Genomic DNA, 17,637 nt, shown 5'->3' with positions numbered 1-17,637 from the left:
GACACCCTTAAAAGAATCTTAAGGCACCCGCAGCTACTGTGGCACGCTGGTTGAGAATCACCGTTTTAGAAAATAGGTGTAAAGTATCAAACCATTTTCTAAACTGGCTGCAGTAAGTAAAAATTGTAGGTATGTAGTGTAGGTATGTATATGTAAGAAAACTAACTAAAATGTCAACATCTTTCTTAATTGATTCGCTTTTATATACACACCCTACTTACAACCCATCAGGGAAGTCCTAGTGACCCACCACCATTTTTTATTAAACCTCTCATTCATTAGTATTCCACAAGCAGGAACCACAAAAACAGATTTGAAAAGGAAAACAGCAAGTCAAATTGTGCTCTCACTAATTAATTCATCAATTTGCCATGTGTTTGTATGTGCAGCTCAGCTTCCTACCTGCAGTACGTTTCCTGCTCATGGTAGGCTTTCACTGGAAAGTGCACCTTCCAAGAGATGCTCAAAGTTTGAGTTTTGAACCCATGCCCTATATTCTCCTAGGCTTCTCTAAAACTACCAGGACTGCAACAAGAATCCTCAATTTGCTCTACTCTGATCTGCAAGACTCTTAGCAGGAACTTCAGCTCAACTCCCTACAGTAGCTCTGTGAGAAAGCCCACCCAGGGAACAGAATACAAAGTTACTAGATACAAACATAAGACTGCCATATAACATGAGACTAAAGTTTCATCTAACTCTAGTATCCTGCCTGATGATGGCAAAGTGTCAGCTGATTCAAGGCATAAGGAACAGTACTGGGACAACCTTCCCTTGTTCCTAACACATCAGGTCTCATCTTTATAGGTAATAATTTAAGCATGGCCCATGACCTGAAACAGGGAAGTGAAATATCCAACCTATACATGAGTGCAGAGGCTACTCCAACATGCTGGTATTCCATAGAGCAAGCTTTAGTTAAAGCACCCCTGCCACCACTTTTAAGCAAAAGAATGCTGATACACGAGATGCAAGAGGATGCTGCCACACTCCAGCAGACTCAATTAATCGAGTGACTGTATTAATTGAATCTGCTCTTACATGCTAGAATACCAGTGCATCAGGGTAGCCTCTACACACATGTATAAGTGCCGGATATTTCACTTCCCTACTTCAGGTCATAGGCCATGCTCCAACTATTACCGACAAAGATGAGACCCGATGTGTTAAAAGCTGCTCAAATAAAGTTCTGCCCCCCGCACCTCCAGGAACACATATAAAAGTGCCCAACCTGGCCACAAAATGTGTTTTATTATTAATTATGATAATATGAATACTCATGTAAATGTCCAATTCCTTTCATAAATCTTGATAAAATCCGACTCAAGGACTTCTTGTGGCAGACAGCTTCCTGAATAAAACTGTATATACAGTGAAAGTGTTTCCTTTTAACATTTTTTAATTTCCAGCATTTTATATTCACCGATATTCCCTTTGAATTTTGTTACAAGATAAAACATAAAGTTCCTAACTTAATTTCTCTACACCATTTATTATAATATGATTTTATCACATCTCTTCTCATATATTTGATTGTAATTTCTTATGTACCTGCATTACTGACTAAAACTTCTAGACTTCTAAACATCTTACAAATAGCCTTTTCTCCTAAAAATATTAATAGAATATTTACAATATACATTTCAGTTTTAAGGAACAGGATCCTCTCACCTTCTCCTTTCAAAAACCAAACTGATTTACAGTAGTTGGAGATACCCAATTAACTCCATTACAACTTGGACTAGTGACAGGTTCATAATCCAATATCTTGCACATACCAGGGCAATAAATAAGTGCTTTATACTACTAAAGCCCTGAAGAATAGAGAACCCCTTTTCCAATGAGATAACAATTTCTACCGCCATAGTAAGTCAGAAGATACACAACCTTAAAAGTCAGAGCATTATAATTTATAGAAAGGCTGCTATTAGAAGCATCTAAAATCCATTAATTTTAATTTCTCTCCACCTCTGAGGTTTGTAAAATTGGTCTTATAGTCCAAGGGACCCTTTATCAACAGAAGGATACAAAAATATCTAAATAATAGCTCACACGTTTGTAGAGCATTTTCCAATAAAATGTAGAATGATACAGTGCAAAGGTTTTGTCATATCACAGATTAAATGTATATCCCAGATTTCAAAACTTCTGAGTAAAGCTACTATACCAAACTCACTCCGAGAGGAGCTTTGTGTTACATGTGGTAGGTGTAATATAAACAAACCTTTCCAACTTAAATCCTTTATCTGATATCTTCTTGAAAAAGCAAATGATTGAGGGCCCTGGGAAGGAACTATATTTTAATTATTAGAACATTAATCAGCTCTACCTGAAATATGCCTCCAAATAAATATGCCACCAATTTCAAACTGTTTGATCACAACTTCAGTAAATTATCTGAGAAACGTTATTTTGGAGAAAAGAAATAGCTGACTTTTTTTTTTTTGGAAAAAGGATTTTTAAAAAAGCCCCAGTACTGTTGTAAAATATTTCACTTGATACAGAAAAATAAGATTTCATTGTAAGAAACCAGGGAATAACAATCAGTATCATGGGCAGATGTAGTAAATTGAAATAGACACCCAAAGAAAATTACTTGTAGAAAATTAAATCAGTTTGTTTTAAATCCTCATCTAACATTTAAACTGCCATAGAGGGCAAGAGACTCAAATAGGAACTCTGAGAATTCAGCAAGAATTAATTGCATGTGCTTATCTAAAGGCAAAATCTTGGAATTTGGATTTTGTGTGTTAAATACTATGTTTTATCTCTATTACCATTGTAAAAATGACATAGCTGGAATATATGAGCAACAGACTTATTATAAGCAAAGAATCTGCATTTGTTGGCAATACCAAAGCCAAAACAGATTTGAGTTCTCAGTAAAAGCAGTAAGAGAGAAAAAGAAATAAAAATAGTATTTTACTTGTATATTAAGTACCTTCTATGAATGTGTTCAGTAGACATGCATGGAAACCAGTGAAAGAGAAACACAGAAACCTCTGTGATGTTTTAAAAAGTCAACTGTCAGAGAATAAGCACACATTTTTAAAAACGAACAGTATTCAAGTAGTTAAAAAGTCATTTACCCACTGTGCACAGCCAATATTGGGTAACTTTTCTACCTACACTACAAAATAACATAATCCATACTTCTAGTTCCTAACACACTATAATCAAATAGGCCTTTTGAGGAATTATTACCATCTGCCTCTCAATGTTAAATTTTAATAGGAAGCTTTTAAATACAAATATTTCTTCTCAAGGGGCAGTGATGGCAAAAATATAAAAAGGTTTGGGGGTGAGGGGAAAAGAAGAAAACAGGAAGGGGAAAAAGTAGCCAAAGGGCTTTTTCTTACATCATCAACTCTTTTCAACTATCCATGATCATTCATTTTCCCTTTGAGACCATATCCCATAATAGCAGCAGTTTGTATTTTTCCAAGGTTCCACAAGAACTAAGTCACAAAGACAAGACAAGCAGTAATGGATTACCATCTGCACGGTACACCAGATGAGCTGTCACATGCAAGAGGTAATCAACTTTAATAAAAGAATTAACCCTTAGACTATACAGTGTATTGCAATCAGTAAAGATTAGTATTTAGCAAAATATCCATGTAGTAATATTATTTTAAGTGACTTATTGATTTGATGATAAAAAGAAAAAGGTTAAAAAGAAAATGCAACCTTAATTCCTTTAATCAACTATAGTTTTTTATTCCAACCTGTGGTCTTAACAGGCAAAATGTGGTAAAGTAAGCCATGCTGCTTTATGAACATAATTATTACATACCATGAGAACACTTTAAATATCAAAATAGTCGATGAACTTAAAACCATATCGTGGACTTAATTCTCCTTCCCATGCTAAGTTGCTCTGAAGGGAGGAAAGTGCAAGGACCTCATGTCCTGCTTCCAGTACCGAAGGGTCAGGCGTAACCAAGATCCTAGAGCTTAGGAGTTCAAAGGGAAAAAAAAGGTGTAGTTCAGCTACCATTCATGCTGAAGAAAGCTTTTAGGTGTGGCAAGAGTGGAACAGCTATGCTGACACAGCACTGGCAATACTTGTTAAACAAGTATGGCAAGCAGTGCCACTCCATCATTCTCACCAGGACATCAAAAGTATTATGACTTTAAAAGGAATAGTACCTCTAGGCAGTGCCACTCTTCCCTCCCTACTGCTTAAGCTTTTAAAAACTGTAATTGAGGCCCACGTTCATACCTCAATATAAATTAGAAGTAAATTGATTTATATTTCAATATCAAAAAACATTTTAAAGTTATGTAAAGTTCAAACTCATCTGAATTAAAACTGACCGACACGCATTTGGAAAAGCATTGTAAATTCCAGTCCAGCACTGAAGAAAAACAAGTAATGGAATAATGGTTAATTCCAAATAAAAAGCAAGACACATGCCAGTTGGTGTCTACTTACAGATAATTTTTCCATCTGTATTTATTCCAGGACTATTTGAATTTCCACACAATGAATAATTAAGCTAGATAGGGTAATGTTTCCTATCTTAATGCTATCCATAACTACACTGTAACAATCTAAAGAAGATTACTGCCAACAACTATCAGTTCCGTTTCCTAAGAAATTCCCCACAAATTTGCCAATATTGATTCTGTCCTAGCATTATTTTTATAATCTTCAAATTTAATTTAGAGGAACAAATACACAAAGTAGCTATCAGCTGTGGTAAAAGGGTATTTGGTTTACAGTTGTATACAACTAAACTGAAGCCACAAATTAAACACTTGTTCTTTTCTTTCTGAAGAAACCACCTAGATAACAATGGAATGAAAAGACCAATTAAGAATGAAAACATGCTAGCAAGACACACAAAAGATTATAGAGAAAGAAAAGACCTAAATCACTCGATTATATTTTTTGTCACTGCTTTTAAAACTATAGCTTCTGACAACCAATTAATGAAACAGTGTTTATGTATCTTGGTTTCATTCTTACTTATTCCCTTTGAATATACATGAAATATACCAAATCTGCCTATAGTCCACAATGAAGTTTTCATCTAAAAGAATAAAAATCCAAATAAAGTAATACAAGGTCCCTAGAAAAAAAGTTTTGCTGGGGGGTTTTGGTTTGTTTGGTTTTTTTGCTTCTTAGGTATACATCTAGGTTTGCATCACTATCCACTATTTTGTTCTGGAACATTTAGAAACCAAAATGCCCTTAACCAACAGTAGATGTTAGGAAGAATAAAAAAATTGAAATTAAATTAAGCACTTGAAATTAAATAACCAAAATAAAATCAACTATCTTTTCTAAATTATCTAAAACTAAAGCATAAGAAAAGAGGAACACAAATTAGAATTCAGTTTTGCTCTGTATATTTTTTTACTGAAAGTTAAAGTTCCAGGGTTAATGACACTATTCTGCCATCACTGTAGACCTGACTGCCAGAATTTGAAAGCAACTGACACTATCTTCCTAACCTCAATCTCACATTCCTCAAATATGAAGGAAAACAAGGTATCAAACTAGATGCAACTGGTTAAAATACATTTAAAAACTAGCCATCTTTTGTGCTGTTGAGAAGATAAAGATTACAGTAAAACACCTCTTAATATGCATCAAAGATTTAAGGCAGCTGCACACAAGCAACTTGTTCCAGTAAGTTCTTTACCCTATATCCAGATATCAAGGATAAAAGAAAGGGAAAGAGAATGAACACAAATGTTCCCCAGTAAGCTTCCTGGTTAGGTCCTATAATCTCTTTATTATTCAACCTTAGCCTTCTACATTCCAGGAACAAATTCTGACCATATTTTTAAAATGAAATATTGACAAGAAGGTGTGACTATTAATTAGAGACACCACATAATTAGCAACAACAAATCCACTTACTTTTTTCTCCTTCTCATGATGTTTATCCTGAGAGTGAGAGGAAGAATCACTTAAACTTTGATCATATGACCTATTAGATCCCCGTTTGCTCTTTTTCTAAAAAGAGAAAGTATATTTACGTACGTGAAAAGGAACTATTTTAATGAAGGAAAGGTATAAAGTATTTCAAGTGACAAAATGCCTTACTGCTTGACTCATGAAAAACTAGCAAAAATGACGGACAAAGTGAACAGAACCATCCAAAACACAGCAGAATAAAACCTACCTCTTTAATTTAACATTAGAAATTTATAATTTGCAAACATTTTTTCCACAAACAAAGAGCCTGTACACCATCCTTTAACAATAATGACCTATACCAAGATAAGTTGTCAGAAGATGAGAATGTAAACAAAACAAAGATTCTTCTCAAGTAAATATCATGTTAAACCATGGTGCTGACACTGCCATTAATTTTATACGTAGCACGGGAGGAGATGCATACTTGAGGCACGCTTGCTTGCTTCAAGTGCATTGTCAGGAGCCAGCCTGCTGACTTTGTAATTTATCACCCAGATAAATTAGGTGCCTGCAGTTTCTTACCAGTTATGAAACCAAAGTTAAAAAATAATTTTAAGAATAGTATACAAGGATGTCAGGACCAAATCTATGTTTTCACTAGTTACAGACACTATTAAGTATATTACTACAATACCTGTAAGTCCTACTCAAGGACCAAGACAACCCCCCTTACTTTGTTGTGGTAAAATCACCAAAAATTTCTGGAAGATCATATTATAACCCAGATGGCTGTATAAATATACTACAGAAAACAATCAATAGCTCTCAGTGTTAAAACTACACATGTACTATCATACATAATATGCTAAATGAAAAAACTACATTTTTCTAGGCATTAGTGACAATTATGGCATCACTTTCAGCCCATCAGAAAACTTCACGTGGCCTACATTCTCTAGCTCTTTTTCCTTTTTTCACAATTGGTCTTTGTGTTGCAGTCTCCAAGTGGAAAATTACAGAGTTAAACAGTAACATTTAAAATATGGTAGATGTGTTTTGTTCTTTATAAAAGAACTACTCATGTAATATCAACATCAATTTATCTCCAATCACATTTACATGAAAATAGTAATACCAAATTCAATTGCTATATCCATGAATCAAGTCAAGGCTCATTCTCACTACTTTAAAAGCTTCATTTATTTTTACTTGAGTCCCAAGTTTAATACACATTTAAGGTAATGCACTTCTGTTTTTCCACAAAATAAACTTGTTGGGTAGGTCCTATACCCTGCTGATCTTGATGAATTCACTCGTGGTAAAACTTTCAAGTTTCTTGATTTCACTGTTTTTACCTTGTGATAGCCAACAGGTATTAGTTGCCACAAGACAAAAGTCTCAACATTTTTTGCAGCAAGACCTTTAGCAGTGAATTTAAACATATTAATATTTTTCTGAACACACACATACATACCATACATGCACATACACTGAACATTAACAGGTATGTAGAACTAGCAAATCAGGAAGGGGTAATAACTCAAAGAGCCCAATCCAAAATCCACTGAAAACAAATGCAGTGTTTTCCACTGATTTCAGAGAAATTTGGATCAGCCCTGAAAGAATTCCCTTGATGTAGGACAAAAGCAAACAGCCGGGCTTCAGCTGGCTGTTAGAGCAACTGGAACAATGCTAAAAGAAGAACAGAAGGAAGAGAGAAGAAACTGGGGACTGATGCATCTTTCACTACACGGGTGCCAAAAGGAAAGATTTCTTAGATACTTCCAAAAGAAAATCCACGTCTGGTGGCCAACTAATCAAATTAGAAGAAGGAAACGTTACAGGAACTTAATACAATAAGAAGGTCATTTTGAATAATTAAAGTCTATTACCAAGTTTAAAAAAAAAGACATCTGTCTAAACGGGATCCCTATTTTTCTCTGACAGAGATAATATATTTCAAAGTAGCCATTTATAATACTGTATTCCATTCAGGTAGTATTTTATAATCATTAATTTAATGAAGAACAAACACTTTTCATGCTTTGTCTAATTTTTATTCACTTTTTAATATAATGTACACCTTAACCTACAAAAAACACTATTTTAAAATGTTATTAGTAACTCAATCATTGAGTGAAAATTAAAATTGGTGTCATTTCCTTACCAGTTTACTAAAATGGTATTTACAGTAGCCACAGTACTGGACATTATCTGCACCATTGCCCTCTTCTTCACAAAGCAGTCCTGCAAACTGAGCACTGGGGGAGGAAAAAGATTAAAAAAAAAAAAATCAAGATCATTCAAGACAAATTATTTTTTTCAAATGATGTTGTATCCAAATGATCTCATTTCCAAAGATATAAGTTACTCTCAAAGTAATGCAGACACCTTTTACAACTCTCTCACTAGCCACTCAAGAAAGGCACACATACTTATGCATCTACTTTAAGCCTTTGGGAGCTGCTAGTTGCCAAACATTTGGGGAAGAGAGAAATTCAAGCAACTTAAATGAAACTTTCTTTTCAAAACCTTTCTAAACTAAAGAATAAAAAAATTTAACAGACCCCCTGCAGGAAACTATTCAAGAGTCAGATCTGTCCTCCTCTGAGCTGTGTCCTCCTCTGAGCTGACAATAAAATTACATTAATAAAATTATTTTAAATAAAACCAAAAAGTAATGTAAACCAACAATATATGGCTTGGTTTGTTAAGCTGGACAATGTCAGGTTAATTTAAAAATGAATAAGACTCCTTGCTTGCATTAATAATACCTTATTCTATTAAATTTTAAAATCAAATCTACTTTTCAGCATTTGTACTACCGATTTATCTTTTACAATCAACTTGGAACTTGAAAATCAACTATTCAGTTTCATTTTCCACTTCTCTTTCATTAAACTCAGTGATACAATTTTACAGTTAAAATGCTGCAAGGAAATGTGTAAATAAAACCAAAATCCCACACTTTTCAAATTGAAAGAAGAAAACAATATCTTCTATTAACATATTATGATCTTATCCTACACTCCCCCCCCCCCAAATAAATGTATGCCCTTAACAAGTAAGGGCACAAAATATTACTTGGGGCCAAGTTTTACTATGCTCAATTTAACATATTAAAATATTTAGATTGATTCTAATCCCACTTTTCTCTTTTGGAGCTTTTTTTATCAACCCAATGCTCACAAAACTAGCTTTCCATCTATTTCGTCAAGCTAGTGCATATTACTGCACATTCCTTCAATTTTACTAATATTATGGGTGTCCCTCTACTCTCAAATGTACGTAATACTAACCCTCTGACTAGGTATCATGCTATGTTGCATTAATCTATTTCACATCAAGTTACAACACACCAAAAAGCATAAGATTTAAGATGAATATTTTGGGGCTTTTTTCTTTATGGCAGCCTTAAAATTTGAAACTTGGAAGTTGGAGAGAGAGAGAGAGAGAGAGAGAGAGAGAGAGAGAGAGAGAGAGCAGATGACAATGGAAGAGTAATTAGCGGTAGACAATATAACTAAACACTTATGCAAGTGAAAAGCTTTAGACATGCAAGTAGTCCCTGTAAGAGCTTAATGGGTCTACTTGCATAGTTAAAAGGTAGTCATGTTTAAATATTTTGAGGGGTAAGTCTATTATTTTTATGATCAAAGAAAACTTAAAATTGATTCTTTGCTGTAATAGAGGGGTGCTTACAGAAAAACGTAAACTGAAACATTCTGCTTGTTTTTAGCTTAGTACAATTGCACATATATGTTTGATCCTGTCACTGACTATGTATAGAGATGCATAGAGACACATGGAAATCAGGGCCTAACCAGAGTAAATTGTAAGATAAAAGGCCTTAACGTTTTCCCATGAACCATTCAAATACCAAAGTTTGCCCTGAAGAAAGAGAAAAAAAGCATAATTCCACTTAGATAAGTTAGTAAACGACATTTCCTAGATCTGACAAATATCACACTTGCACTGTAGACTGGCACAAAAAGACAAGTGACAAATGCTGAAACATAATGCTGCACTGTTAAAAGAAGGAAAATGCCAAGGAATTCATATCTAAACAATATGTTACAATACAGTAGGCTTATCTGAATTTAAAAAGCCCCAAATATTTACAATACGAGTTCCAGAACATTTTAGGTTGATTTTATTGAATTTTGTTGTGTATTTTAGCAAGTTATACACAAGTTATCTTTTTGTTCTTGGAACTGGCTCAAGGTAAAAGCTCAAACAAGCTAAATTAAAAGGAGAAATGATTGTTTCTTTCAGACATACACTGAAATATTTCTAGCATCTTATAAAATGCTGGCTGACATGGACCAATAAAACTTATTTATGAAATGTAGTACTGCCCTACCAAATCTGCCATATTTATGCATATTTACTCCTCTATGAAAAATGGCACCTATTGCAATAATACATAAAGCATTAAGCCTTCATTCCCGCTTGGCCTACATCTCTACTGAAGTCCCCGCAGCTTGTGTAGACATACTCAAACTAGCTATCCTGGGTACTAGTTTGGATACTGTTAACTGTATAGCTGTACTCATATGAAACAGCATGGGGTAACCACACAGTGATTCACCTGGCCTCTAAGACAAGTTTGCAGCCCACTCTGAATACCATGTTATCATGACTTAATTGTTAGCAGTACCCAAACAAGTTACCATATTTATTTCAATTGTAAGACAATGTCCCCCCGCCAATAAGCTTGGTAGAAAAAGCTTTTCATCTTATATTTGCATACCAGCAACCCCCCACTCCTTTAAACACGTTGGCTATCATAAAACTGCTGCTAGAAGCAGCATGTGCTCAGTCATGGAAACTAACTATGAAGTTGACTGAATACAACCCATGCTGAGCATGCCCATAAAACATATAGCCCATATTAGGCAAACACACTGATGGGAAACTTTTTGTTTTGTTTTGTTTTTTGTGTGACCCTTAAAAAATGGGCCATTGCTCCCCCAGGAGGGAATGAGCACTACAATACCAGGCCAGCACTCTGGAGGTACTACAATACCAGGTCAGCACTCGGGAGAGGCTAAACACCCTCCCTGGTAGCAAAAAATGCTGAAGTGAAAAGTGTGTGAATGTGTATGCCCCTTAAAAAAAGGCAGTTGTCCCCCAGGGAGGGAATGAGCACTGGGCCTGGAGGTACTGCAATACCAGGCCATCACTCAGGAGAGGCCAGACATCTTCCCCTGGTGGCAAAAAATGCTGACAGCAAAAGTGTAGATGTGTGCGCAGTTGTTCCCCCAGGGGGCGGATCAGCACCCAGCCTGGAGGTACTGCAGTGCCAGGCCAACATCATAAAGGCCAGAGCCAGGCCTGACATCTTCCCCTTGATACCAAAAATGCTAACTTGATTTTTAACCAAAAGGCCTTTTTTTTTTTTCTTTTAAAGAATTTTTTCATGTTCCAGGCCAAATCATTCAAATCAAATCCAAATCCATGCATGAGTCAGTCCAGAACCATAAGTGGCCCTACAACGAGCAAACCTCCTCCAACCCCACGAGGGGCTTCGGATATTTCCAACGTCTTTTGGCAGGCATCCTACATGCAGGCCCCAGCCTGGAGGCTTGGGGTTTAGATGCCCCCAAGTTTTGCCTGCCCTTAGCCATATATGGCTGCAGAAGCAATCTAGGGAGGAGCCTCCCATTTCCATAAAATAGGCATTAGGCCCCAGCACCTCAGCAGGTACTAAACCAGCCCAGAAGAACAGTTATCCCCAGGAACACTTAAGGAAAACTGCCTTCTTGGACCCAAATACATGGTGTTTCCCCTATCAGAGAAAGGCCAACCAAAAGGATAAGTCAGTACAGCTCAGCTGAATAAGATGCAATGCCCATTGTGTTCAGTCCCCCTCAGCACCAACTCTTTTTCAAGTCATGGTAAGCCACTACATCAAATACATTTAAATTTTCCTTTCATTCTCAAAGCTGAGCAGTGCCTTTCTTTCCCATTTCCAATGATTCCTGTTTCTTCACAAACCTTAAATGTCTGGCAAACACTACCAAACTTTTATGCAGCTAAGAGGCTCTGTCACCCCCTCTCTTGGCCTGTCACATGTGATCAAAGTACCCCTCTATGGGGTGGAAGCAGACCAGGCATCCCTGAACTTGATCTGCATATATATTTTGGAGGGTCTGAGGACTTGACATAAGAATATCTAGTTCCAGTCATGAGTGAGCAAGGGGCTAATTAGTATGTGGATCCTTTGGGGGGCAGAGGGATGGTACCTGGGGTACACACACACACACACACACACACACACACACTGAGCAGTGCTGGGCTGTGGGGTCACCGTGGCTTGAAATACTATTGACTCTACTGGGGGCCAGCCCAATGAATTACATGGTAAGTTATGAGCCTTTTGGCCCTGAACCAAAAGCATGTAGTTTGTGCTATGTATAACTAGGTATGAAAGTGTTACTCAAAAGTGTGTTTATAGAGCACCTATGCTAAAATTTGCAGCAGTTTGCAACAAGTTAAATGCATTAATTCTAAACAAATTAAGTCTATTGTTATGTTTATTTAAAAGTCAGCATTTTTGGTCCCTTGCATTTCACATTAACAAGGAGGAGTGGGAGAACAAGGCCAGGCAATTACTGCAGTTCTAATTCTAACCCCAAGTCTGGGCTGGGGCCAAAATCAGACCCACAGCAATCTTCTGCCCCACTCTGCAGCATCTGCTCTCCCCTCTGTCCTTTTCCTCCCTTATTGTCACCCTCGCTTCCACACTGTGCTCAGGGAACGAATAGAGCCTGAGCAGGGTTTGACAGTATGCGGGGGCAGGAAGGTTGCAGGAGGAAGAAGTGTGGGGGAGGAGAGCAGAGGACAACAATACCACCTAACCACCACCCCCCCGCCACTATTGTCCCTGCTGTAGCAATGGCAAGGGGATAAATTCAAGATAACCCTCCAATAATTAGATTCTACACCTGGAAAATTATAAGAAATTAATAAATTTTCCATACACAGACTCTAATTATTTGGGAGTCATCTCATATTTTATGTTTGAGGAAATGCAGTAATTTAAAGCTAACTTGGATATGCCTACACAAGCTGCAGTCACAAAACAGATTGCAGTATAGATTTACTCTTTGATACCATGACAATAGATGCCTCAGAAATACCAGAGTTAACTATTTGTTTGTATTTTTCATTTTCACTCTGTTTTGTTTTTAGAGGATTTCCGGTATATCAAGCAATATATACTTACCATGTTACATGGAAAGCTTGTCGACATCCATGTTTATTACATGTCATGCAAGCCCCAGTGGCTGCTTTGCTTTCTCTGCCTTGTTCATCACAAATATAGCATGTCTATTAAAAAAAAGTATTCATATGTGACAAAGTACACAAATTATTTTTGTGTTACTAGCAGGAAATATTTTAATGTGGTGTGCTATAAGAGAATTGATTTTTTCAATTTTGTAGACAAGATTATTTGAGCACTCTTACAGTCTAATCACAAGTTTTTAAAGCAGGTCAGCATATAGGCTATTTAGGTTTTCTGTAACACTCAATGTACTTCTGGTACGACTATGCAAACATAAAATAATTTAATAAATCTGCACACCACTTCTGTATTGGTCTAATTTTTAAAATGGGAAAAACTGCAGCAGAGACAAAAAAAACTGCTTAACAGCCAAAGGCCATTATTAAACCTCAGAACTGTCCCAGGTCCCAACCCTATGCTTATTCCATTATATCCCTTAGTCACTTACGTACATTTTCTTTTAAGAGTTTTACTGGTAGTACTGGGATTTTCCAAAGGAAAAAAATATCTAACAATGTGCCTCAAACCATGAGCAAAGTTCAGTGGCCTTTAACAAAGTTTCACAATGCAATTAAACACAGTTTCTATCTAAATATTACTCTAAGACAGCACAGTCTGAATAAGCATCTTGTCAAAAGCTAGTATGGCTGTAACCTTGTTTAAAAACAGTTTCACTTAGGATTACAAACTCATTTCAAAGGCCAAGGAACGTGTTAGATTTAAAACAAACAGTTAGATATCTTAAAACGTTGTTACAACATTTCATAAGTGCATACTATTTACTGGGAGAGCTATGGTAATTTCTATCATTTAAAATTATCAGTTAAGTAGAAAAATGAGAAGAAATAAAGCACAAAATTTATTTTTTCATTATTTGACCACATTTTAGTTGCGTTTTTATAAATATATGATAAAATGAATCAGTGTAGACTATGCTTCAGCATCTCCTATCGATGCTCTGCAGGTAGTAGCTAAAATTATTATTTTTTTTTTTTTTTTACATAATTTTGGAGGAATGTCAGTTCCTTGAGTTAAAAAGATCATACTGTATCATTTTTATAATATGGTTGAAACCTACTACATAAACACAAAGCAATTGTCATTATAGCTTCTTCATGGAAGTACCCTCTGATGTAAGCAGGACAAAAAGAATACCTATTTATGTTAAAACATAAACTTCAAATTTTCACTACCATTTTGCATGGAGCTGCCATTTAAAAAACTGTTGAGGTCAGAGGGAAAAGAAAAACAACTCTGGCTTCTCTTTTTCAAAATCTTCTAGCCTTTGTAGCATCCCTGAACAAAAGAGAGGTAAAGGACACTCCATATAGCTTTTACATACGGGCTATCCCCTTCAATGAGACAAAATGGAAATGCATAGAATAGATAGAAAACTTTTATAATCAAAGAAGAGAATACGATTTAAGAAATACGGATAAGAAAAAAGTAAAACAAAGAGCAAGGAAAAGGATATAAAAGTACAAATAAAGAAACATTAAAGTTGATTAAATTAGGTGAAAGACAGAATGGTTTTTTATGGCCCTGTCTGGACCAGAACTTAAGGTACAACATAATTTTAGGAAAGGGATACGAACTACAGTAAAAGCTGAGCTATCCGGCACCTTACAAGCTGGCATGCTCTATTAACCAGCATGCCAGCTTGTAAGGGGAAAAGCAAAACTGGAAGTACCCAGTGTGGCACACTGGGCACTTCCGGTTTCGCTGAGCCCCCACAGCCTGGGGCAAAGCACCCTGCACTGCCAAGCCCCCATGGCCCAGGGCATAGGAGCTTGTGCGGCCCCGCCCCCCCCATGCCCCTCAGGGCCCACAGAAGGGGCAGCGATGCAGCGGGAGGGGTCGCACACCCCAGATGTGGCAGGGGAAGCAGTGGCCTGAACAGGCAAAGACGCCTGTTCAGGCCACTCAGTTAACTGGCATATTTTGTTATCCAGCACCCCTCATTCCCCATGGGTGCTGGACAATAAAGCTTTTACTGTACAATGCTTTAAAGTCTACTCTAATATAAACTGCTTGTCCTTTACTAGATTGTCAAAAAGTACTACTTAGCACGTTAATTAATATCTGCTCAAATCACGTTAATGAACTCTTACTTGATTCCTTATCTCACTCAACCTGTATATCAAGATTACAGCACACAGAGTACCAAAGAATACCCACTGTTTCATGCCCTACACACTATCAAATGGTTCAATGCTCAACTATTTAAAAAAGCCAAGTTGCCACCCATGCCTTGAAGTTACTTCTAGTTAAGATCCTCTCTCTTCTTTGCCCTAAACAGAACACTTCCAAAATAGAACACTAAATTAAACAGAATACATAAAGCACAAGATATGGAGGTTATTTTATTACTCTACCACCTCATATTCGCTTACCATCCTCTAATTTTTCTTCTTAACTATATCCTGATAAGAAATGATGCACACATCACATTCAATACTGATGGAAGTCCATATTCCAGGGCTTTGAATTAATTGTAAGACCTATACCTAAGCACCATTTGCACTTGGTTGTGGCCAACATTTTTAACACACACAAATAAATAAATAAATAAATAAATAAATAAATAAATGTTGTACTCTAGTAAAAATTTACAAAACAACATTGTAGATAAGCTACCAAATTCAAGATAATCCAATTCTCCTTACATCAGCCACAAAGGCCGTGTTCACGAGTGTGGATGTTTGGTTTCCCAGGGACAACTAGCGGCAGTGCACCTTGTGCTGCTGTTAGTTGTCCCTGAGGAACGCTTGTGCCACATGCACTCTGGTGTGCAGCAGGTTACCCTCGGTGGGGCAGAGGAGGCTGGGGCCAACACTGTGCTGGCCCCAGCAGCCTTATCTGGGGTCCTGGAGGCCTCCCAGGCCTGCAGCAGTAGCAATCCTGCCAACTGGAGCCTAGCTGGAAGCACAGCTTCAGATGGCCGGGTCTGATTTTGAGCAACACATGCTTCCCCCATGTGTGCCGATCTGCATTTTCCTCCCCCACAATGGTTTTTTTTGACCACTGGATATCCAGAGGTCAATCTGTGCCCCTCCCCTCAGCTGCTCCCTTGCAACACAAAGAACACTTGAATGTGCAGCATGTGACACCACAAACATGTACATGGCACTACATACTACATGACCACATACATCTGGATGCAGACAAAAAGTGTAACAGTACTCACTGCTTCACCATCTGCATAAACAGAGCTGAAGATGCTAAAAATTACTCTTTATCATGTGAGCTAAAAACCAACGTTGAAACTAAATTTCTCCAAATCTCTGTTCTCTTTTTTGGATTGAACTAACATTTCCCACAATTTGGTAGGAGCCCAGGATCCCTTTACAGGAGTATTTTCACTTGATAGACAAGGCCAAGTAGTAGATGGACCTTGTTTGACACTACTGAAGATTTAGGATGCTTCAACTCTGAACAAACCCAAAACCAACATCTACAGAAGTGTAGAGAATGCAATTCTTCTCCAATACAGCCCTTCAGTAAGTTTTCTAAATGGGCAATGAAGTGCTTATGTAGGACAAAACTCTCCATTTAAGAAAGATGCTATGTTTTAACAAGGCTGCAAGTATCAGAGACGCTTTACACTGTAAAATGTTAAAACTACTCGCATTGTTACTTTTGCATATCTGCTAACATGTCTTTCTTTTGAAAATTTTCCAAATTTGAATCTTCCACATACGTAAAAATAAAGCTTAAAGGTAAGATGTAAAATAAACCCTGCCAGCAAAAAAACAACAACTTATAATACCACATTTTATGTTCAAGATTGCAGAGGCCATAACTATATGTACAATCTATATGCCATAACCCAGAAAGAATTTCTTGTGGTCTCAGTTTCTGCAGAATTTAGTGATTAAGCAAGTTTTCTAATCCTTACAGTTGAGAAACATTCTATAAACAAACTATTGTATTTACACAAATCCAAGACAACTTCAGATTTACTTCAAATTTAAGACAACCAACCCTAATAATTAGATTCTATACATGGAATTCAGTTTCATCTAAAGTATCTAATCAGTGGAAGGTCATCTTAAATTCATCCCCTTCACTGCTGTGGCAGAGAAAGCAGCACCAAGGGATAAGGGGCCAGGCCCCTGTCCCTTGCACCCCTGCTCTTTGCCCCCTCCATGGCTGCCTCCCTGCTGCCTGTTCCCTTGCCACGTGGCCCCTGCACCTGCCCATGTCTGTGCCTGCCCCACCACTCCACTTTCCCTAACCCCTGCTCCCACCTGCAATCTGCCTTCCCCAACCCTCTGCACCCCTGTAGCCTGTCCCCCCACCTCCTACTGCCCTCTGCAGCCTGGCCCCACCTGGAGCCTGCACCTACCATACCCTGTCCCCACACACACTCCCTATTCACCCACTCCCTTTACCTTGTTCTGTAACTCTGTTCCAGATCTGGGCACTCAGCACCAGCAGCAGCCTCATCCAGCCCCAGCCCCAGTCTGGG

General features: G+C 37.3%; 1 protein-coding gene across 7 annotated transcripts in view; it reads right to left on the bottom strand.

Annotated features, from left to right (window-relative positions):
- Window positions 1-17,637, bottom strand: part of MLLT10 (MLLT10 histone lysine methyltransferase DOT1L cofactor) — a 260,813-nt gene that overhangs the window by 164,572 nt on the left and 78,604 nt on the right. For 2 of the 7 annotated variants that reach the window (XM_090047298.1, XM_090047304.1), the window contains 3 exons: window positions 13,107-13,210; window positions 8,043-8,136; window positions 5,876-5,971 (listed from right to left, as the gene is read on the bottom strand). The exons of 1 other annotated variant lie outside the window; for it this stretch is intronic. In XM_090047298.1, the coding sequence (XP_089903424.1) occupies window positions 5,876-5,971; window positions 8,043-8,136; window positions 13,107-13,210 (294 nt within the window). The remainder of the gene's footprint in view (window positions 1-5,875; window positions 5,972-8,042; window positions 8,137-13,106; window positions 13,211-17,637) is intronic. 4 more of the 7 variants (XM_090047300.1, XM_090047303.1, XM_090047299.1 and 1 more) reach the window with 3 other exon arrangements.

This window comes from Crocodylus siamensis, chromosome 5 (assembly GCF_052110815.1).
Source record: "Crocodylus siamensis isolate JL-2025a chromosome 5, ASM5211081v1, whole genome shotgun sequence".
NCBI lineage: Eukaryota > Metazoa > Chordata > Crocodylia > Crocodylidae > Crocodylus > Crocodylus siamensis.
Note: the sequence above shows the minus strand (reverse complement) of the source record. Positions and strands in the feature narration are given on the sequence as shown.